This window comes from Pleuronectes platessa, chromosome 5 (genome assembly GCF_947347685.1).
Source record: "Pleuronectes platessa chromosome 5, fPlePla1.1, whole genome shotgun sequence".
Lineage (NCBI taxonomy): Eukaryota > Metazoa > Chordata > Actinopteri > Pleuronectiformes > Pleuronectidae > Pleuronectes > Pleuronectes platessa.
This window is the reverse complement of record NC_070630.1, coordinates 2,055,954-2,078,706: the sequence shown is the minus strand read 5'-3', so window position 1 is coordinate 2,078,706 and position 22,753 is coordinate 2,055,954. Positions and strand designations below refer to the sequence as shown.

The 22,753-nt window shown below is 44.0% G+C and overlaps 2 protein-coding genes across 3 annotated transcripts; one reads left to right on the top strand and one right to left on the bottom strand.

Moving 5' to 3' along the window:
- Window positions 1-325: 325 nt before the first annotated feature.
- Window positions 326-17,084, bottom strand: LOC128439885 (mitogen-activated protein kinase kinase kinase kinase 5). The gene is made up of 32 exons (XM_053422377.1): window positions 16,674-17,084; window positions 11,066-11,123; window positions 10,395-10,485; window positions 10,251-10,315; window positions 9,878-9,933; window positions 9,672-9,719; window positions 9,086-9,128; window positions 8,460-8,532; window positions 8,162-8,293; window positions 7,524-7,586; window positions 7,224-7,305; window positions 6,845-6,961; window positions 6,640-6,721; window positions 6,356-6,408; window positions 6,194-6,240; window positions 6,075-6,119; window positions 5,923-5,943; window positions 5,801-5,840; window positions 5,316-5,466; window positions 5,102-5,199; window positions 4,871-4,912; window positions 4,476-4,554; window positions 4,315-4,391; window positions 4,059-4,119; window positions 3,407-3,509; window positions 3,269-3,327; window positions 3,012-3,112; window positions 2,236-2,413; window positions 1,951-2,019; window positions 1,707-1,799; window positions 1,504-1,630; window positions 326-791 (listed from the first exon to the last, which is right to left on the bottom strand). The coding sequence occupies exons 1-32, from the start codon at window positions 16,782-16,784 to the stop codon at window positions 695-697; spliced, it is 2,562 nt and encodes an 853-aa protein (XP_053278352.1). The 5' UTR covers window positions 16,785-17,084; the 3' UTR covers window positions 326-694.
- A 1,518-nt stretch (window positions 17,085-18,602) lies between these two features.
- Window positions 18,603-21,371, top strand: eif3k (eukaryotic translation initiation factor 3, subunit K). Of its 2 annotated transcripts, none has more exons than XM_053422382.1 (8): window positions 18,603-18,778; window positions 19,344-19,442; window positions 19,690-19,810; window positions 20,315-20,389; window positions 20,527-20,593; window positions 20,704-20,781; window positions 20,939-21,064; window positions 21,229-21,371. In XM_053422382.1, exons 1-8 carry the CDS (start codon window positions 18,717-18,719, stop codon window positions 21,258-21,260), a joined length of 660 nt encoding a protein of 219 aa, XP_053278357.1. In that variant the 5' UTR covers window positions 18,603-18,716; the 3' UTR covers window positions 21,261-21,371. The 2 variants fall into 2 exon arrangements, with proteins under 2 accessions (XP_053278357.1, XP_053278356.1); XM_053422381.1 differs by having other exon boundaries at window positions 20,312-20,389.
- The last annotated feature ends 1,382 nt before the right edge of the window (window positions 21,372-22,753 follow it).

Here is a 22,753-nt window from a genome sequence, read left to right as displayed (position 1 = left end):
GGGGGGAGAGCGGTTGTCCTCTAACCAGAAGGTCGGGGGTTGGATCCCAGTTTCTCCATCTGCATGCCACAGTGTGCTTGGGTAAGACACTGAACCATGAATTACCCCTCATAGAAAAGGTGCTGCCCATAGAGGCACTTTATGAATGTTCATAAATATATATAAATACAAACCATTTATTTACCATTAGTCTTCACTGCTGGTTTCTTTACAAAACAGTGAAGAACAAAGTGAAAACCTTTCCCTGCTGCAGTGAACTCAGATGTTATGTATGTAGATGATTTCCCCTCACGCCCCCTCCAAGATCATTACAGCTCACCTCATCTTGTGTTAATTAACTTTATTACTGTTTAACGGCAGTAGGAAGTGTGTGTGTCTGATCCAACACTGACGAACAAACCCAGTTCACAAAACAAGCTCCAGCTCCAGTCCTTTATTCTTTAAGACGCCGCCTCATACTCAACCAAACTGAGGCAGCATCTTCTTTAGTCCTTCTGCAGCTCACACACCACGTGGGAGTGAGCGTAGACTGAGAGACAGAGGCTGTCCAGTCATCTAGAAAATAAAATCTTTGTCCTGTCCGCGATGTCAGATGATCACAGACCATAACGTTGGTGCCTCACTGTCCTGACTGAGTCCAGGGTGGTAGTATCCAAGTGGAATTGGGAGATTCCAAATTTTCCAGTCATGCGAGTCAGGCCAGTAGAACGTAGCTCTCTGCGTTCTCCAGGATGGACAGGTTGGACAGCCCTGACTGGTCGTCCGTCCTACGTGTCTCCAAAATGACCATTCTGCAGGGAGAAGGTCAGAGGAGGTCAAGCACAGAACCACTGGAGTCTAAACCTGCCTAAACTCAATGAAAACATGGGTTTAACCCTGTGGAATAGTTATTAAAGGGTCAGGATCACATGAACTTATCTGTCAAAAAGAACATTAGACGGTTCCTCTTGTGTCATGATGAGGTTTGGAATTTGAGATGAGATTTATGAGACTCGTTCATGTCTCTTGTTATAAATAAGGATAAACTGTTCTAACTGGGATGAGACTCTGACTCATCATCACCTCAAAACCTGCCTCCATGTAAAACAGTTCATATATACGCTGCCATCTTGAAAACCATGATGTCTTCTGGAGGAAGAGTCTGAGGGATGGTCCCAGCGATGCACACGCTCGACTAATCATATGTCTGAGCTTGATAGAGCATCAAATATCAAAATAAAACCTTGACATACATCAGTGTGATAAGACTCAGAACCATCTTGTCATGACTCTAGGCTCTAACTCTGAGATAAAGAGTTATTGTTCTTTGTTGGACTCTTTTGATTATGGACAGTGTTTATGACCTGTACTGCAGCCAGCCACAAGAGGGCACTCTAGACACGTTGGCTTCACTTTAGGGGCCATCTTGTTGTCCATGTTTATTTTCAGTCTATGGTTTGAACCGACAAAGAAAACCTGCAGAAAGTTACGCCGCCTCACATTAACGCCTCAGACGTTCAGTACCTGTCCGACTGCACCAATCTGTAGATCTTCTTCTGGTCGGTGGTTTCCTCCAGCACCTCAGTGGAACCTTGTCCTCTCCTCATCCAGCCGTGACGCCACACCGCCAACAGCGTGTCCTCGAAATACACTAACCGGACAGACCAGAGTCAGCACTGAGCTGAAATCAAAATTAATCACTCTGGTTTGTCAGCGGACGTTCTCACCTGCAGACTCCACATCACGAGAGAAGGTGGTCTCGTGGGTCTGGGGCCTGCTGGCCTTCAGCTCCCCCCTCAGATCAACTATATACACTGACTCTGTGGAGGAGAGATGTGGGACATCACCAGAATAAGTCAGTGTGGACATATGTAAGTGAACGCAACATGAACATATACTGTTATAGATCCAATGAGAACAGTTACAGACAGAACTGAACGTCTCTAACATATAAACATATCAACAACTTACTTTCTAGGAGGACGAGCAGTGAGTTACTGTCCAGCTGGTTTACCTGCACAATGTCTGGGCAAGGTTTCTCTGTAAACACCCACACACACACACACAACAAACACACAACAAACACACAGCAACATCATTGTCAACGTCGACAAAAGCAACAGTGTGAGACATAAAATGCAGAAACTCAGCTGCTTGGTAAAGCACTTTGGTCAAGTTGTTTTAAATGTGCTATATGAATAAAGTTGACTTTGACATAAACTCTTTCATGGAAATAGAACTTCAGAATGGACGTACCCAGGCCGGAGCTGGTGAACCAGGACGTGTTGGAGTTGAGGTTCATGTATTCTACATTGACTGGCAGGTTGGGGCTGGACCCCCGGGACACACCGATGCAGATCAGTGGGTAATCCTGCTGGGGCGCCACCACCATCTCAAACACCCGCAGAGGGTTGGGAAGGGGGAAGTCGAAATGCTGCAAGAATGGAAAATGAAAGTTGAGTTCAATCTGCTTTTAATTGTTTCTTTAACTGTGTGTGTTTTTGATTTCGTAGAGAGCAGCTAATAAAGGAGCTGGGTTAAGTGTGCGGGTTAAAGAGACTTGAACTTCAAACCTCAAACCTTTAAGCCACAGCTGAGAACAACAGTGAGTCTGTTCTCTGGTCAAAGGTCTAAAACTAACTCACACATTTAATGATGACCACAAAAGGCTGTCACTGGCAGCAGCCACTTTATAAGCTGCTGTCAGTGTGAACGTCCAATAAAGCAAAGATAAACACTCAGCATCATAACAGACATCTTCTCCATAAATGTTTTAGTGTTTGTTCCTTCCCTAGTTCGTCATTCTGCTCATTTAACTTTACAAATGAAGGAGAAAACTTTAAAGAAAGAGAAATGTTCGGATTTTGAGACATTTATTAATGAAAACACCTTTTTTGACCCAATGTGCAGGAAGAATCTTCTTTTCAGGCTCAAACAGCCGCTCGTCACTAACATGATGTCACAGATTGACCTCAATTCATTTCTCTCATCCTGAAGCTTTTTTGAAACAACGCAGACGTGAATATTTGTACCTTAATGAGCATGAACTTGTGCATGGGCTCGTACCACTGCAGCAGCACCACACTGGACTCCAGAGCACAGCACAGGAACACACAGCCTCTCTGCAGGCTGCCTGTTACACACACAAACACAACTTCCACTGCTTATCTCTCCAGCACTGTGTCTGCAGGAAGCTTTTTCATGCAGTTTACAACAAACACTTTTACCACATTAAATATCCTGAGTACAACTGAACTCTGCTGCAGAGATCGATGTTGTTTGTTCTCACCAACTGAACACGTCCTGCAGCCTTTTGTATCAGGTATTTTACACGTCACGGCGTATTTCCTGAAGTTAAAACACATCATTCAGTTTCATAAAGGCAAACTTTGGACAAATCAAACATCAGGGGTGAGTCCTGCCTTACTTAGGGAGCAGTCTGTGTGTCGGCAGGGCCACCATCCTCTGGTCTTTCCGAGCCTGTTCGAACAACTCCTTCAGCGAATGGGAGTGAAGCTGCAGCGACTTCCCTGTAAACACAGAATTAACTTTGAAGCAACTCATCTGAGGGACAGATATGAGAAACAAGAGAGAAGAGGAAGGTTTTATTTTGTCCATTTTGAGAATAATGAGGAAATGTTGAATAAAGAATGAATAAAGCCGAAACTAAATCAGAGAGAGTTTTTTTTTCCACTTTAACTATCTAAATAAAGTCAAAATGTCGAGAACTTAATTTCAATATCTATCTCTTAGCTAAAGTAATTCATTAATTCTTCCTTTTTATTCTCAAAATGCAAACTTCCTCTTTTCATTAGTTGTTAGGATGTTTATGTGTAGAAACAAGGAACGTTCAGAATAAAGTCAAAATAAATGAGAGAATGTTTTTCTTCCTAATTTTTTTCTTTATTAGAAATAACAGCTGTGGGAAATACTTTCCCATGCTCATTAAAACGTCCTGAACATGTTCTGTAAGCTCCGGTGATACATCTAAACAGCTGCTCTTCTCTCAGGGAACCTCCGGGTGATGGAGGCACACGACTAAGAGACAGTCCAGTTTGTAAGTAACAGCTTTTATTTACCTGAGACAGACATGAGGACGTGGTTAATGGTGTAGACCCAGGTACACTTCCCTGGATACAACTGGAAGAGGAGAGAAGACATCGTTTATGGGTCTCTTCTGATCAGGTGTGACTCGTGTATTTTAATTTGTCAGACTCAATATTTTGCTCGAGGATTTCCATCACATTCAAAAATGACATTAACATATAAACCAGATCCTGTGGTTTACAAACCAAATATTAAAAAATGTCTCTGTAGTGGAGATAAAGATCGTACCAGCTCCATCGTGGTCTCTGAGCTGTTGAGGTTCAGGGTGTAGATCCCTTCCTCTGCCCCCAGGATCAGATGCTGGTCTGAGGTGCAGAGCAGAGACACAGGACGGTCACACACATTCAACATGTTCAGAGGAAGACAATCGTTTGTTCGATGACACAAACCTTTGGTGGCCGGGTTTTCCCAGGTTGTGGAGCAGTTTATTTTAAGAGGGCAGCCGTGGAAGATCTTTTTGAAGTAGACCTGAGAAGAGAGGGAGGGGGTTCAATTATTTATTCTGTCTTATCTACAGTCGTTTCTAGTTGTGATGCAACATCAAGCTACAAAGTGAAGTGTCATACCAGAAAAACTGTGTTTATCTTTATGTTTTTATTTAACTTAGTTGATCTGCTACAGATAAACACAGAAAACATTATTGTCTCCATGATAAAGACCATGTCAAATAAAAATAAAATATAAACGTAATAATAATACCGAACAAGTCAAAACATTATCTGAGGTTTAATATTTGCAGAGATAAAAATCAGCTGCTGAGGGTTTATGAACTTTTGACACTCACAGGAGGTTTCTTCATGACCGGGCTCCCACACTCTGCACGGTCCTGAGATCAGCAAACACACAAACAAATGGATGTGACTCACTTTCCTCTAATGTCTACATCTGAATTTAAGTTACATCTCATTCTTCATAACACAACAGTCGGCTGTGAACAGACACTCTCAGACAAAGTGGTGTAAAAAGGACACAATACAGTAAATCTATTCTATCCAGGTGTTCTCCTCTGTTCTACCTTTGATAACAGTTGTCGTCGCCGTAGTCCTTTAGGAGGGAGCTCAGGAGGGAGGTCTAGTGGGGGGTCATTAAACTGGACAGATAGGGACTCAGGGTCTGGACACACACACACACAAACACACGTACAATAAGAAAAATGTGATGTCATACATTTACTTTAATCTCATTAAGTCTCATGTTTCTTGAGGGCGATGGCAGAAGCTGTGTCTCACCCGAGTGTCGAGAGGAGCGTGGCTGGGGGGTGGGACGGACGTGCGTCCCACTGGAGGTCCTGAGGAGCGGGGGGGCGTACAGGGAGCAGGGTTTCCTCAGCCGGTCATCTTCCCCCGTTATGCTTTCCTCTGAGCTCGTCCGTGCTTTGGGCTGCGGACACGGAAACATGTCGAATGTCGTAATTCATATTAAACATATCAGGAACTGCCTCATGTTCTTATCCAACGGTAATAATTAATAGTCATTATAAAATTATAACTAGTATCTAATAATAAACTAATGTAGAAGCAATTAAATGTGGTACAAGCTCTGAAAGATGTAATAAAGTAATTAAAAAAAAAAAGTGAAATGTGTATTAACTGTTATTTACCAAAAATGAAAGTAAAGTAAAACAGTTACACAAGGCTTTGTTTACTGTTCTGTCACTGTGATGAACACACATTTATATATATTACTCTCTCTCCCCTGTTCACTCAATATTTACCTTCGGAGGAAGTGGAGGTGGAGTTATATCAGATGTGTTGCTGTGGACAGAGAAAGTTGGTTCGGTCAAATAAAATAAATAGAAAGTAGCACAGACGTGAGTTTGTGTGTCTCCAGACGTACCTGGTGGCCTGTATTGTCGGACTGAGGAGCACAAAAGACACTTAGAAGGTTTACACAAAGCACATAGAGAGAATAACTGAGGAAATGATCATCCTTAAGCTTTGTTGTTGTGTGAAACATGGATGTGGTGACACTGTGAGAGGTTCTCTTACACGTCCACATCATCGTAGTCATCGTCTGACTCTGTGTCCTCGTCCCTGAAGGAGAAGACGCTGGTTAATATTCAACTTTATCATTTAAGTGTTGCATGAGGCTGGTCTGTGATCCTTACCTCACTGGACTCTTGTTACTGCCAGTTGATCCCACACAAGGTCGTAACTGTAAAAAAGAAATCCAATAAATCAATAGTTGTTACAGTCAGAAAAGAGAAATAATCAGTGGAGTACAACTATCTACATATAATATTTATTTATAATTTGTCACGTTCTGTTACCGTTACGTTTGGTGAGTCTTTCCTCAGAGTCCTCTGAGTGTAAATCTGTTCCGCTGAAAAACCACAAGTTAAACAATTAAACACTCACACACCTTTCACATGAACATTTCAGCCACTGTCCAATGACAGAGAAACTCACATAAGAGAAGGAGAATTAGCATTATGTTTTTAACTAGCATCTAATAACCAGTGAACAACAAGACAGAAGCAAACGAGAACAGAAAAGGATTCGTACAGATGTGTTAGAGAAGCTGAAGGAACGTGTGAGGAGTGTGTTTTCTTACAGCTCATGTCGGAGTTGGTTCTCTCGGCCTTGTTGTGCTTGTTGATAGACTGGATCCTCCTCAGAGACCCGGGAGCAGCCACCTTGAATCAACAGCCACAGACACAGGGTCAGTTAGAACCTGGACCCACATCACAAACCTGTTCTCCAATCCTTTCCCTCCGTAGGCTTGTGTGTTCTGATTTATGGACTGATGTGGTTAAGACCTCCATCTCCTCGTCATCTGTCACCAGGCAGCTCTTCAGCTTCTCAGGGTGATGGAACTTCTCCAGCAGATCCAGGGTCAGTTCCTGCCTCAGACCCTGCTGGGTCAGAAATACATTCTGCAGAGAGGAGGAGAGGAGGAGAGAAGGAGAGGAGGAGGGGAGGAGAGGAGGAGGGGAGAAGAGGAGGAGAGGAGGAGAGGAGGAGGGAAGGAGAGGAGGAGAGGAGGAGAGGAGGAGGGGAGGAGAGGAGGAAAAACACAGAGAGGAGAGAGAGAATCACTTTGTGTTTTCTCACACATTCACAATCTGTCAAGTCTCCACTGATCAGTTGATAGATTTGATTATTGATTATTGTAAAGTGTTTGTGAGCAGCACCCACTTGGAGCATCTTGGAGGCGCCGGGTCGTTTCTTCGGGTTTCGAACTAACATGGCCTTCACAAAGTTATAGAACATGGACGACCTGCAGACAGCAAATTAATTAATAACACATACATTATTACTTATTCTTGGAGGAACTTGTTGATTTGTTCTTTATTCACTCTCTTTTTCAGATTTAAATATTTCATGTGTAAACATACACTAAGAAATGTCTGATCGCAGCAGAGGACCAAGCTGCTCACATGATATAATGATCAAATATCATAAATATCATATTAATAATGAGGTTTCTGTATTTACCATTTGGACTTGTCCTTCAGCTTCGGGGGCTGGTAGCCGCTCTTAGACATGAGGAACAGGACGCTACAGGAAAAACACAGTCGGCACAAACAGGTTCTTTTATGTATCGACAGGGACCTGCACAGTCTACACACATGTTCCTACACACGGTTCAGTTTGTGGGCTTGACCTGAACTTTGTGTGCTTTGTGTGTCATTCAGTTACATGAGGAACATGTGTAACGTGTGGGTGGTGGAAATAACAAGAACATTTAGCATGGGTAGGAATTAAGTACTGTTTAAATACCGTACTTTTACATGTGTTTGTGTGTGTGTTTGTTTGTGTGTGCGTGTGTGCGTGTGTGTGTGTGTGTCTACAAACACACTCATTGGACGTGTGTTTTCCCGTGTCACCGTTTCCAGAAGCTTCCAGAAGATCTGACGTGTGTTTTTGTTGAGTGTGATCGTGTCAGAGATTCAAACGTCTCTTGATGGGAAGAGAATATTTCTACTTCAAATCAACCAACATGTTCAGATCAGTGGACACTGTCCTCCACTAGAGGACTCTAAGAAGACGATGTGTCTGTGAGCACGAGTCTCAGCAGAGCGGGGGGGGGGGGGGGGGGGGTCTCATGCTTGTGTTCCTCAGTGGGTGTTTACCGCAGCGGGTGGACGTCAAACATCGGCGGCTGCAGCTCTGCCAGCTCCACAGCCGTGATGCCCACAGACCAGATGTCACACAGCTCATTGTAGCCGCCCTTTATCTCCACCGCTGCCACCTCCGGAGCCATCCTGAGGACGGGGGGGGGGGGGGGGGGGGGACAGATATCAAGATCAGAAAACCAAGCAGCAGATCTGGAGTCAGACAGAGTGGCTCTGACCAGGATATAAAAGCACTCCCAGCAGTCTGCAGAACGTGAAGCTTCAGGTGGCCACAGGAGACAAAGTGCTCTCTTACCAGTACGGCGTCCCAATGAAGGACATCCTCCGAGCCAGAGTAGCTGTGATCTGAGCTGATATCCCAAAGTCCGCTGTGCAACACAGGAAACAAATGTATTTATATTGAATATCCCAATAACCAACACTGGTTCTTTTGTCAAGAAATGTTTGTGTGTATCTTCAGTGCGTCTACAAATAATAATCTAAAAATCTAAAGTGAAACTACACTGAGCACCTGCTGCTCTTGTGTCCGTCCCGGGACATGAGTCCTCACACGGGACCCTCTGAGGTTTCTATGTCTTTCTACTCTTGGTGATAGAGGTTTTTGTTGTAGTGTTACTTTGTTGAGGGTGAAAAACTAATTTGATTTGATGATTTGATACTGAAACTTGTGTACCGTGAAAAAACGTCAATTAAAATATGTCAAGCGGGTTCTTCAGTTCTCTTCAGTGTTAAAGTAATTAAAGTAAAGCAGGGGGATGCTGCCGGGTGTGAAACCCTCAGAGGACGAGGAGCTTTCAGCCGCTCATCACGTACGAATGTGTCGGGTTTGAAAAGCAGCGATGAGAGAAGTGAGTCGTGACTCATCTCAACCACAGAGACAACAGACAGCAGCAGAGACAAACTGTGCAAACATCCACCCACCCAGCTTGACCTCGCCCTGGTTGTTGAGGAGGATGTTGGCACCCTGGAAGAAAAGAGAACGAGAGACACGTCACACCACAGACACATGTTGTCACTCTGAGACTCAACCCACTCTCTGACCTTTAACCTCCATCAGACAGAAGCAAGAGTCTCCCCCATCTGCCTCCTGTGATGGAGCTTTACTCAAATCATCTGCTGCTGAGCTGAGCAGCTTCAATCATGTTCTCATTACCTTCAGCGAGTGTCAGTGAATTATCTTTCAACTCGTTTGTAAAATACTAATTTAGATTTTGACATTTTAAGGAGATAAAATATCTTTACAATTATTTTATGGTTTTTCACGTATAAAAGTCAAAATCCAATTTTTCCAACAGCAATCTGAAAGTTTATTTTACTGTTTATTAGAGACAGAAAAGTTCAGTTTTTCAAGCGCCGAACGAGTGAGCTCATTAAAGTGGAAGTGAGGAAACAAAGACTGATTAAAGTCCAGACCTGATTCATATGATGGTTTGTCTTTATTATCTTTATCTTCTTGTTCATAAATTTGGGTTCAAATAAAAGTAAAATCATCATCTGACCAACTCACCTTGATATCTCTGTGGATTTTCTTTTGTGCGTGCAGGTAATCCAGGCCCTGGACAGAAACACACACACACACACACACACACACACACACACACACACACACACACACACATATATATATGTATATTTATATATCCTTGTAGACACTGAGGTGCTTTTTTAAATGATTAATAATAAAACTTAAATGAATAATTGAAAGTTAATTACCTGGAGCATCTCCCTGCAGATGTAGGCGATCTGAGGTTCAGACAGAGGACCAGTCACTGTGGGGAAAGATGAATTTGTAATAATATATATTTATAAAATTCAGTGGAGAATCAGGATTCACAGCCGACACATGGCTGTAGAAAATCTGATTCAGGTTCATTACAATTATATTGTCTGTGTTACAGGATGGTTTCAATATCAATTTGCATTTCAGATCCGTGACGAGAAAAGTTAATAACTGAGTTTTTTTTATATGTTTGAAGAAGGAAAAGAGGAAAGTGTTGGATTTGAGCCTGAAATTGTCTCTTGAACCAAACAGATAAAAACTCTAAGCTCCTGCAGGCAGTGTCCTCGTGGTTCATCACTCCCTCACCGTGGTAGATGTCCTGCAGGGAGCCTCCTCCACAGAACTCCATGCAGATCCACAGTGTATTGGCTCTGAAACACAAGAGGAAGCGTGTGTTGGAAACATGATCCATACCACAGCGAGCGTGACCCCGGTAACAGGCATGTTTACCGTATGTAGCTGCCGTAATACGCCACGATGTTGGAATGTTTGCAGCTTTTCACGATGACGATCTCCTGCTGGATGATGGAGAAGTCATCCTCTGGGGACCAAGACAGAGAGAAGCAACAACGTTAGGATCATCATCAACACAGGTAGAGACATTATGAACCAATAACTGCATGAATGTGTGTGTGTCCATTAAGATGCTTGTGAGAGGTTCCAGGTTATTCAGATTGTTTCATCGATGCCACGTTGCATTTTGCTTCACCTTCATTTTGTTTTGTATGAGGTTATAAAAGTGTCTCTGAGGGACGAGAACAGAAAACTTCAAGTTCAAAGTCCAGGTTGGTTTTACTTTGTCTCCTGTCAGAGACGTGTTGAGGGTCTGAGGCCACGTGGAGGTTTCATGTTCTCCTCGTGTCTGTGGAGTCTTTAAACTGCATGAAGGTGTAAATGTGAGAATGATCTCTGTGGATTTCACCAGATGATGTTAAAGGTTGGACACGTGAATCACATTCATCCAGGGGCCCTTCTTAAAATTCATTGTATCTCACATTGCAGTAAAGTAGCAAAGACCAAATTAAAAAAGGTAGTTTAGTTCAAAGATTTCAATTCAAAGATCAACACAAGTTATGATATTTCCTGATGAAGTGAAGACAAACTTCAGATCAAACGTTCACCTGGCTCCATCTTGATGACCTTGATAGCAGCCAGCTCTCCATTCTGCTTGTTCCGTGCCTGCAGACACACAAACACAAACAGTTCAGTTAACACTGAAGCTGCAGAGAGTCACATTGTGTAGCTTGTATCTGTCAGTTGTGTTTCTTTTTGTGAATCATTTGCATGTTTGCTTTGCAGTGAAGTGGAGTGAAACCGTTCTCCGCAGCAACGTGACACTAAAGACACAAATACACATGTGAATGAGCTGAGGCGTACACTATAGTCACAAACACACATGCACGTATGCACACACGCACACACACACACACACACACACACACGCTGACCTTTAAAGTGTGATAGCAGAGTGGTGCCACTTCTCTTTGCTTTTTCACATTATTTAGAGACAGAAACCAGGAAGAGATCAAATAAACAAGAATCTAGTTGTTGGTTCCAGTTTGATGAAATATTCTGGAGCTGCTCCACATCTGTATTCTCCAGATGTTCTTCAACACGGAGCCGAGAGCAGCTGTGATGAAGTCTCTTTTAACAGGATGTTACTGTGTCGAGCTGAGAGACAAGTCAATTATATATAAGCTGCAGAGTCCAAATGTATTTTAACGTATTAGAAGAAGATGAGTGTCCTCATTCATCCAGTTCACACAGTAAATTATTATTCAAAAGAGAATGAAGATAATGGATGAAGCCTGAACAGAATCTAACTGAGAGATGTCCTGATATCTATCTGTATTTGTCTATTTATTATTTCTAAAATAAAGTATTTTACAAGAAGAATCTCTGAAGATTCGGAGAAATGCATTTCACCTCAATGAAAATACCCTTTGTGAAGACAGATGACTGAACCCTGAGGGAATGTGACCCGTCACAGTTGACATGTGCATGTTGCTGTTGTTGTGCTGCTCAACATGAGACATCTCAGTGGAAAGTCAGTGCGGTCGCAGCAGGGGACACTCATAACATTTATATTTACAGGTTTCACCAGAGCCTTGTACTATCAGACCGATCTGATCTGAGCTGTGGAGACTTGTCCTCCACGTCCCCTGAAGGACGGAGGTGAATCGATGTCTGCTCACAAACAGTGACGTGTCCTCCAGGAAACAGGGACTCAGTTATCAGGGCGAGACACTGACCTCTCTGGGAGGAACACGTCTGTTTATTGTTCTAATGCTTAAAATGACATAAAAGTTAATATCAGAGAAATCACTGTGAGTTGTTAAACTGTCCGATGTGGCTCCACAGCTTCGGAGCGTCCATGAGTCCAAAACACAGGACAACACAGACACTGCACCGGACTCCCCAGCAGGCGGACGTCTGCTGAGACCGATTCTGGGGAAGTTGAGTCACAGTTGTTGTGAGACAGCAGAGGACATGTCCTCCGTGCACCTGTCCTACGCTGAGACGTGAGCCCACAACTTGAACAGGAGGGTCGGAAACTCGACCGGCACAGTCGAGACCCACAGTTAGTGGTCGAGAGGCAAGTACGATGACAATGGAAACTCCATCTGTGTGTGTGTGTTTGTTTGTGTGTGTGTGTCTATGTGTATGTGAGGTCACTGAGAGGTAAAGTTCAACTTCAAGCTGCTGCCCTTTCACAACTTTTCCATCTTGAATTGAGTGTTTTCCTATACAGGACGGGGGGGTCTTTCCTTTCACTGACCTCTGGAACAACAACACACACACACACACACACACACACACAAACAAGATGGACGTCCCAGCAGAATCGGCAGTGCACTACGACGGCAACAATTTCATGTTCAACTTTGTGTTCAATCTAGTTTCAAATGATAAAGAATTCCTTTAACTGAGCGCTGACCGCACACACACACACACACACACACACACACACACACACAAACATACACACAACACACACACACACACACACACACACACACACACACACACACACACACACACACACAAAAACATACACACACATACACACACACACACACACACACACACACACACACAGAGGTGTTTGCCGACAATTCGTTTTTTCAGAATCACAAATAGTCTCTCTTCCTTTTTCACCACACAGAATTCGAGCACTTTTAACAAACACACTCACAAACTGGCAGATTCTCTATGTTTGTCGTCCGCACTCGCTTTTTCTCACTTCTTCATTTTGGGCCTGAGGTTGCACACATGCCAGGTGCAGCCTACAAGCGAGAGTCGCACAACGTTCAGCAGAAAGACACACAACTGCAGCTTGACAGGCCACAGCAGATTGTTTTATCTCCTCATGTGATCACAGCTCTGAGGCGACAATCATCTGCAGAATCCACGAAGGCAGATGTTTGTGTTTATTGAAATGTGCAGCCGGGAGGTGAAATCCTGACGGAGCGAAACGCAGAGTCAGAGAAACGCAGAGTCAGAGAACATAGGGAGTTTGTTTGAACTTTAGAAAGAAGTTGTTAAAAAGTTGTTTTGACCCTGACACACAGGAAGTGACCTGCTAATGAACACCACAATGAAGACAAGAGTGCAGAGCATCAGTTCTACGTCAGCCTGACTCATGTGGACGTTTAGGGGATGTTCACTTCTTACAGAGGACGAGACGGTGACACATGACGTCTGTGGGGGGGGGGGAAGGTGAGGAAACACATGTAGGTGAGAGGAAACAACAGAAATCTAGAAACGTCCCTCACAGAGTTCAGAACCTGCGTCAGGGCTCAAGAGTCTCAGAGTGAAACCAAGTTTTAAACAGTTCATCAAGATCCAGGAATTATTCTCTGGAAAATTTCTGGAAATGTTACAAAAAAAAAACTAGAAAAAAATAAAGAAAATCCTAAACCCTGTTTCTCTGGGTTCTTTCCCGACTCATTCCTCATCCTTCCATCGAGCTTCGTTGAAATCAGTCGGGTTGCTGCCAAACCAACAAAACAACAAACCAACAAACAAACAAACAAACAAACCGGAATGAAAACATAAAATCCAACTTTTAGACTCGTCCTGTTTGAACTAAACCTTTTTTAAGTTTTTAGATCGACAGCCGCTCTGATTCTTCACAACATGAAACGTCTGAGAGGCCGAAGCAGCTTCACCTGTTTTTAAATAATTGTTTAAAATATATTTTCTAAGTCTTTTAAATTCTTATTTAAAATGTTGTTTTTGTCTTGTTTTCTACTTTGATCTTTTATTTCCTTATATTTTGTAAAAACACTTGTTTAGATAAATAAAAATCCATAGAAATAAAGTCTTATCATAATTACGACTATAACTTTGAAATCACCATCTGGTCATATACTATATCAACTAGATATTTTAGCTTCATTTTTGCAGATTGAATTAACTTCAGTGATTCTCTGAATTTTTAATAAAACATCATCAACTAACGACTGAAAGAGAAATCGATGGTGGACATCACCACGTTGTATTTAACATTTAAAGATGAAGGTTTATTCATATTAAGGTTTATTCATATAAAGACATATTTCCTCTTGTGATGACACTACTCTCGTTCTGTGTTCTCCTGTCGCCGCCCGGCTCTTTAAACCTGTTCTGCTCCAATGAACAAAGTGAACTCAGCTGAACTCAACCTGATCCTGGAACAGCAAATACTTTGACCTGAAGCTTTTGTCGCAGCCTGATGTCGTCCAACGAGTCAAACCAGGAGCTGCTTCTGAGAGAGAAAAGAGTCTCTGCTGCTGGAAAGGCTGTTTGGTCACATACCAGCTTCAGAGCCGAGCAGAAAGACATGTCCCACGTGAACATGAGAGGTTTCTGTGTCTCCTGGCGTATGTCAGGTTATTTCTTTAGCTTGATATTAAATCATATTTCATTTCCTTATTTGGCTGAGTGGTTCTCTAAAGGAAGACGTCCACTGCAGCTGGACATTTGCTCAGAATCACTCGACACCTTGGCTTCGTCCAGGACACTTTGTTTTTGTGTGTGTGTGTGTGTGTGTGTGTGTGTGTGTGTGTGTGTGTGTGTGTGTGTGTGTGTGTGTGTGTGTGTGTGTGTCTGTGTGTGTCTGTCGGTTTGAACACGTGGATCGATATGAAGAAAGGGGGTATATATTATTTCCCTGTGAAAGCTGCTGACCTGTTGAGAGGAAACTCGTTCACTCTGCAGAAAAGCTAATTACTGATCCTGAGCAGAGAGCTGACTTTCTGCTGAGTCATCAAAATGTCCGGAAAATCTCCGAGGCCGGGCGGCAAAGAACCAAAGGATCCGAACTCGAGACCAAAGCTAGGATCAGAACTTATGAGCCTTTCCATGGAGGTTATGTTTTCACCCCGTCCCTTGTTGGTTGCTCATCAGAAACCACAAATCAGAGTTCCTTGTTTGACGGACGGGACTTGGGTCCAGAAAGGACATTTTTAACTCCTGTGCTGATGTGGACAAAAGTCAGATTGAGGATCTTTTTCTAGATTTTCTTTAACATTGGGAGGTTTGACACATTTAGGAAGCTGGTCTGTGAAAGTGTGTGAAATGTGGTGCAGCCTGTTTCAATCTAAATAGCTCCACTGACCCAACCTTGTCCCTAACTCTGTCCCTAACTCTGTCCCTAGCCCTGTCCCTAGCCCTGTCCCTACCTCTGTCCCTAACTCTGTCCCTAGCCCTGTCCCTACCTCTGTCCTTAACCCTGTCCAGTGGTCGGGTTGAGACAAACAATCATTTGGTCTCACATACACACTTATAGAAGCTCAACAAGCAGCGGGAGGAGGACGGACACCCAGAGATAAGCGAGGCAGACCCAGAGAGAACCAACCATCTTACAGAAAGACCCCGGCTGACCTGGGATCTGAACCCAGAACCTTCCTGCTGTGAGGCTTACACATGTCAAACATATGAGTGGAAATGACGAATGACCTGAACTTTTCTTTTCTGTTCAAAGTAAAAACATGATGAAGGATTTACTGTCCTGAATCTTCACGAGGTCAGAAGTTCATTGAAGTCGAGGCCACAGAGTCACAGATTGAACCTCACTGATCAGGGACCTGCTGATGAGTTCTCAGTCAACATCTGGACTAAAGACACAGAAAGCTTTCACTCATTCTACAATCTGAAACAGAGGGAACAGAGAGAATCACATTTAGGTGACAGGGACGAGGTCAAGGGTCAAGTGAGATCCCATCTGAAGGGAACTCGATGTGAGACGGAGACGGAGCTGAGACGGAGAAACGTTCTCAGAAGGTTTTCAGTTGTTGAGCTGAACACTTTCACTTTGTGCTAAACCCACTTCCTCCATCAGAGCTGGGACCTGCACTGACTGAGTCCTTAAAAAGGAACCAATGATGAATCAAAGTCTTTTTAAACGTTGTTTTATAAAGCACAAACTTTCTTACAACCTCAACTTATTTCATTCTCCTACCTATATGTTGTATTTATTTTTATTCTAATTGTCTGGGTCTTATTTATTTCTATTTTTGGCTCGAGCAACTCGAGCGAAACTTAATTTCCCTCGAGGTTTAAAAAAAGTGTTTATGATTCTGATTCACAAGAATAAAATAAAAACCTTAATTCTCTTTCAAATATTCTTTAAATGTTCAGGTGAATGAAGATCAGTGTGAGATCTGAACCCACCCTATGATCTATGATCCCTGATCACTGATCTCTGATCCCTGATCACTGATCTCTGATCAGTCGGTGACTCACCTTGAACACTTCTCCGTAGGTTCCTCCTCCGACTCGCAGCAGGATCTCAAAGTCGTCCTGAGGATTCCTGGTGGAGATATCCAGAGCTGCTCTGCTGTGATGAAGGTCCATGTTAGTCCAGTGTCACCAGTCCTCCTCCTCAGGCATGTCACACACACTCACACAGACACACACACTCACAGACACACACACTCACACTGAGGCATTTTCATCTGCAGGCATCCAAACGAATGGACTCATCGATGTGAGCTGCTGATAAAAGACGCTCAGTGTCTCTGTCTCTCTGATTGTGTGAGTTAGAGTGAGCTGCTGTCACAGACACACACACACACACACACACACACACACATACACACACCCCTTCCTGTTTCTTTTTCTCACTCTGCTATCGATCCTCCCTCCTCACCTCCTTCTTCACCTCCTTCACACCCTCTGTCTTTAACACCTTCTTCTCGTGTCTCAGACCGTTTTTCTTTTTCAGGGTTCTATGTGAATGTGTGACACAGATTGTTGTGTGTTCTATTTTTTTAATTCTCTCAATGATCAACGTACGACAACAGTTTAAAGATTCCAGTGTGTGAGTGTGTGTGTGTGTGTGAGCTCAGACGTTGGGAAGATGTCAGAGCTGAAGCTCGTGTGCAGCAAATTCTTGTAGAGTTTCAGTTTTTTGGCGCAAGTTTCAGTCTCAGATTCACACTTACTGGAGTGTGTGTGTGTGTGTGCGTGTGTGTGTGTGTGTGTGTGCGTGTGTGTGTGTGTTGAAGCTCCACGTCAACTTCCTGTTCAGCAGAATTTGCACAGAGATAAATTAGGGGCACCGGCGCTGTGGTTACACTCTGGGAGTCTCTGTGCAGCGCTGCAGGATGTTCACTTCTTTTACCTGTCGTTCCTGAACTGATCTGAGACCAGCAAGATGAACAGTGAACTCAAGCATCAGCTGAGATTTCAGACCTGAAGACGTAAAGATCGACTGTCTTCAAAGTTTGGTCCAGAAATGTGAAAAGAAGAAACTAGTTGAAGGTTAAATTTAAACTGATGTTAAAGTTACTGATCAGTTAACAAGAGTCCAGAGAGAAATTCACAGGCTGAACGATCCTGGACTCCAGCGCCGCCATCTTGCACCGATGACATCATTTGTTCTGTATCGATCGGGGACCGAATCCGTGATATTGATGTCTCGACCAATCGAGGGTCAGTCTCAGCTGTCAATCACCTCCTGCAAACCTGAACCTGCACCCCCGGGTCTGATCCTGTCCACGTGGACCAACTGGGACCAGGACCTGAAACTCACTGGGGTTTCTTATCATGTGCTGGAATGTTCCTCCTGACTCTTTGAGAGTACAGAGGTCAAAGGTCAATGCCACTGTGACCTCATAACAAACAACCTGGATTTAACCGTTTACACAACGAATGTCTGTTCGAAATAAAAAGTAAATTAAAACGGAATAAAACGTCAGTATGCATCTATTTCAAATATTTTGTCCTTTTACTGTGAAAGTATTTCCCGGAAGTAGTTATCTTCTCTTCTGTGTACCTTAACGCTAGCTTGACTGTTTTAAAGGTGTTACAGTACCTCACTTTGACCGCAGGGGTTCAAACTCTTGCTATAACGCATAGTGTGTACCTCCCCCTTGCGGTTATACATGGAACTGCAGATAATCCAAATGGTAAAATATCGTCGATGCAAAAAGAAGCGTGCTACCATTTCCGGATGACACTTTCAGAATACAGCGAGGCAACTGGAGGAAAATACAAGAAAAACAAGAAAAGTCTGGAAATGTTCGGTTTTTAATAAACAATAAAAACACTAGACACACAATACAAACACTAATCACACAATAAATTCACAATATAACAGTTTAAGCGTCATCACAGTAACAGCGCTCCTTCGCGGTCCGTCGATCATCTGTGTCCTCTTTCCGATGTGGTTCCTTCCGGTCCGACCCTTTTCTCCCTCCGGTGCCTCCTCTGTCAGCGGCTGCACGTGTGGATTTTATTCCGGTTTTCATCTCTCACTTTCCCCGTGAACACACTCGGGTCTCGATGGCGTTGTCTTTCGAGCAGATGCGGACGAACGTGGGGGAGCTGCTTCGGGGCATCGACCGGTACGCATGGTCCGGCACGGCACCCGTGCTAGCGCTAGCTTAGCCTGAGTGCTAGCGCCTAAGCTAACGTTAGCTCGTTCAGCTCGAGTTCACCGCAGTTTGAGATCAAACCACGAGAATCAACCAGTTTAAACACGTGTTTAAGAGCCACGTGGTGTTCTAGTCAGATGATGAAGAATATTGCAGTTTTCATGTTTTCATGACTGAAGCTAAAAACAGCTGCATCATCACCATCACCTGTGTTCTTAGTGACGTGTTAAAGAGAAGAAGAGCAGGTTCCTCCTCACAGCTGTTCATCTTCAGGGGTGAACCTCCGCTGCAGAGCAAACAGCAAAGAAGAGAATCGAACTAAACAGGAAGTCAACTGAGACTCGGGATATTATAAATCCTCCTCTGATGTTTTCAGGCAGGAATCAAACCTGTGTACTGAGAAGCACGACACCGGACTCAGAACGAGACGATGAACTGAGCAGTCAAATCTCACAGGAGAGAACAGACCAGGTTTCATTAATAAGCAGGAAAAGATGTTATTGTAATGAACCGTCTCCTCCTCCTCCTCCTCCAGGTACAACCCAGAGAACCTGGCCACGCTGGAGCGGTACGTGGAGACGCAGGCGAAGGAGAACGCCTACGACCTGGAGGCCAACCTGGCCGTCCTGAAGCTGTGAGTCCCCGAGACGCAGACCAACACTCCTTCAGTTACTGGTAGAAGATGCAGGGATGACAGCTTCCTGTTAGACCTGCTGGATGTAGCACGACTTCCTGACTGCTGCAGGAGTCGTTAGATTTCCACGTCTCTCCTCTGAGTTTATTTCTCTCGTTGTTATTCACTAGAAGTCTTGAAGTGAAATGAGCGATTCCATGATTCCTGAGTCAGAGATGAAGTTCACACTGCGTCTCTTCCTGTGCAGGTACCAGTTTAACCCCGCCTACTTCCAGGTGACGGTGACGTCCCAGATTCTCCTGAAGGCGCTGACCAACCTGCCGCACACCGACTTCACTCTGTGCAAGTGCATGATCGACCAGACACACGTATCCACTCGGGGCAGCGTCACTACTGTGTGTGGTTCCAGTCCGACTCCAGTCACGACTGAACTGGTTTTGATAAGTTGAAGGATTTGGTTTGAGACAAGAGGAAGTGAACAGACGTACTTCAGGGCCTCGTGTGTGATGTCGAGCAGCTGGATTTAAAACTCCTGTCCCCTCCACACTCACACTTTACTGTCTCAGCCCTGCAGCACCAATGAGATTTAAGATCCCTCTGTGGTGTGGATCACAGAGAACAGGAGTTAAATGATTCTCAGGTGGATTCTTCTGTCATTTAGTTGATTCCAGTGTTTCTGCCAATTACAAACTCATCAGAGAGTCGAGTCTGTTTGTGACCACAAGAGGTGAAATGGTGAGTTTCTGGTGAAAGAATATGTGTACTATAGTGTCGGAGTGTGTGTAGATGGATTTGGGTTTGTGTGTGTGTGGGGGGCGGGGGGGGGGGGGGGGGGTGTTTCGGAGTCTGTTTCCTTGACTACTGTGACGCAGCAAGAGGAACGTCCCATCAGACAGATCCTGTACCTGGGGAACCTGCTGGAGACGTGTCACTTCCAGAGCTTCTGGGTACGACACACACAAACACACACTCGCACAGACACACAAACACACACACACAGGATTTTCTCCATTTCCTTGTTTCGACACCTCTCCTCCTCTTTGTTTGTGTTGTTGTTGAATCACGTCGTCTTTGTCTCTGACAGACGAGTCTGGAGGAGAACAGCGAGCTCATCGACGGCATCACTGGATTTGAGAATTCAGTTCGTAAATGTGAGTTTCACCGTCTGACACTTGATCCTCTCGTTCTCTGAACTGTCTGGAAGAACAGGAAGGAACCGTGCATCACCTGGTGTTTAACTGGTCTTCTTCTTCTTCTCCAGTCATCTGTCATGTAGTGGGCATCACCTACCAGACCATCGAGCACCGGTTACTGGCTGAGATGTTGGGAGATCCACTGGGTGAGAACTTTGACCAGAAGAACACAAACCTGTTCAGCCCCTTCATAAACTATACAAGACCATGAACCCCTGTGCTTCCCGTTTAGAGAAGATGAGTTTTTATTTAATTTTATTTTCTATACTGATACTGAAACGCTTCCTGTCACTGTGCGTCCAGACACGCAGGTGAAGGTGTGGATGAACAAACACGGCTGGACGGAGGACGAGGACGGTCAGATCTTCATCTTCAACCAGGAGGAGAGCGTCAAGCCCAAGAACATCGTGGAGAAGATCGACTTCGAGAGTGAGTGTCGCAGATCGAAACCCACGAGACTCTGAATCCAGTGGAGACCAGAGCCAGACAGAGAAATCCAGATGTTCCTGAAGTTCCACTCTGAGTTTATAATTCGTTTCTGTGATTTTACTTGTGAAATCAAAGATCAATAATTATCCTGTTTCTTTCCTCAGGTGTATCCAGCATCATGGCCACATCTCAGTGATGCAAACACACACATACCCACACACACACTCATCAGTCGAGGGAGATTCCAAGATTCTTCCGCATCATTTGTTTTCAAACTTTTCTCAATAAAAGTAATTTATCATTTCCAGCCTGAGTCAGTGTTTGTGTTCATTTCGTTATCAGGATGTTCTTTAATTATTTTTCCTCTTCCAATAAATGATTAAACTTCCTGGTGTGACTGTTAAATATCGACGTCTGTTGCACAACTTTAATAACTGACATGACTCAGTGGATTAAAGCGGATTACGGTGTGATAGTTGTTGTGTTTCCTGTGTAGACAACGAGATGTGTGATTGTGTTTCAGGAGGTTTTAAGTTTCCCTGTGAAGGAACAGTTTCATTGATTTAAGGACATTTAACACTGATCCCATTTCCCTGTTTAACAATAAGAGCCGTCACTGGGTTCCTCAGTTTATAAAAGATTAGAAACAGGTTCTAGTTCTGAGGATTTCTGTGAAGGTGAATGTTCCAACTCCTCTCGTGACTGCTGGTGAATCTCAGATCCCAGTATGTGAATCTCAGATCCCAGCAGGTGAATCTCAGATCCCAGCAGGTGAATCTTTAGATCCCAGCTGGTGAATCTTAGATCCCAGCTGGTGAATCTCAGATCCCAGCAGGTGAATCTCAGATCCCAGCCGGTGAATCTTCAGATCCCAGCTGGTGAATCTCAGATCCCAGCAGGTGAATCTCAGATCCCAGCAGGTGAATCTTAGATCCCAGCAGGTGAATCTCAGATCCCAGCCGGTGAATCTCAGATCCCAGCTGGTGAATCTCAGATCCCAGCAGGTGAATCTCAGATCCCAGCCGGTGAATCTTCAGATCCCAGCTGGTGAATCTCAGATCCCAGCAGGTGAATCTCAGATCCCAGCAGGTGAATCTTAGATCCCAGCAGGTGAATCTCAGATCCCAGCCGGTGAATCTCAGATCCCAGCCGGTGAATCTCAGATCCCAGCCGGTGAATCTCAGATCCCAGCCGGTGAATCTCAGATCCCAGCCGGTGAATCTCAGATCCCAGCAGGTGAATCTCAGATCCCAGCCGGTGAATCTCAGATCCCAGCCGGTGAATCTCAGATCCCAGCAGGTGAATCTCAGATCCCAGCCGGTGAATCTCAGATCCCAGCTGGTGAATCTTCAGATCCCAGCTGGTGAATCTTAGATCCCAGCAGGTGGATCTCAGATCCCAGTTGACCTCTTGACATCAGACAGAAAACGTCTTCAGGATGTTTCTAAATCTCTTCAAGTCTTAAAACTGTTTCTATCGTAAAGCTTAGTGTTTTATTTTCCTCCATTTGTTCTTTCTTTTAAACACTTTGTAACTTTTTAAAGAAAAGTGCTCTATAAAAAAAGTTTGTAATTATATATTTATACATAGAACGCTGCACCTTGTTAAGATCGATTGGACAAATTGTGATTTATGAATATCAGCTGTAAAAATACATTCCATTGACTGACGATTCTCATTCTGGGAGAA

Excerpts from the sequence above, each read along its gene's own strand:
- eif3k (XM_053422381.1), top strand. The coding sequence starts at position 18,717 with ATGGCGTTGTCTTTCGAGCAGATGCGGACGAACGTGGGGGAGCTGCTT. Across the intron at positions 19,443-19,689 it reads AACCTGGCCGTCCTGAAGCT|GTACCAGTTTAACCCCGCCT; the intron begins GTGAGTCCCCGA and ends CTTCCTGTGCAG. Across the intron at positions 21,065-21,228 it reads GGAGAAGATCGACTTCGAGA|GTGTATCCAGCATCATGGCC; the intron begins GTGAGTGTCGCA and ends TTCTTTCCTCAG.
- LOC128439885 (XM_053422377.1), bottom strand. The coding sequence starts at position 16,784 with ATGGACCTTCATCACAGCAGAGCAGCTCTGGATATCTCCACCAGGAAT. Across the intron at positions 10,316-10,394 it reads TATTACGGCAGCTACATACG|AGCCAATACACTGTGGATCT; the intron begins GTAAACATGCCT and ends CTTGTGTTTCAG. Across the intron at positions 5,841-5,922 it reads CCGACAATACAGGCCACCAG|CAACACATCTGATATAACTC; the intron begins GTACGTCTGGAG and ends CTCTGTCCACAG.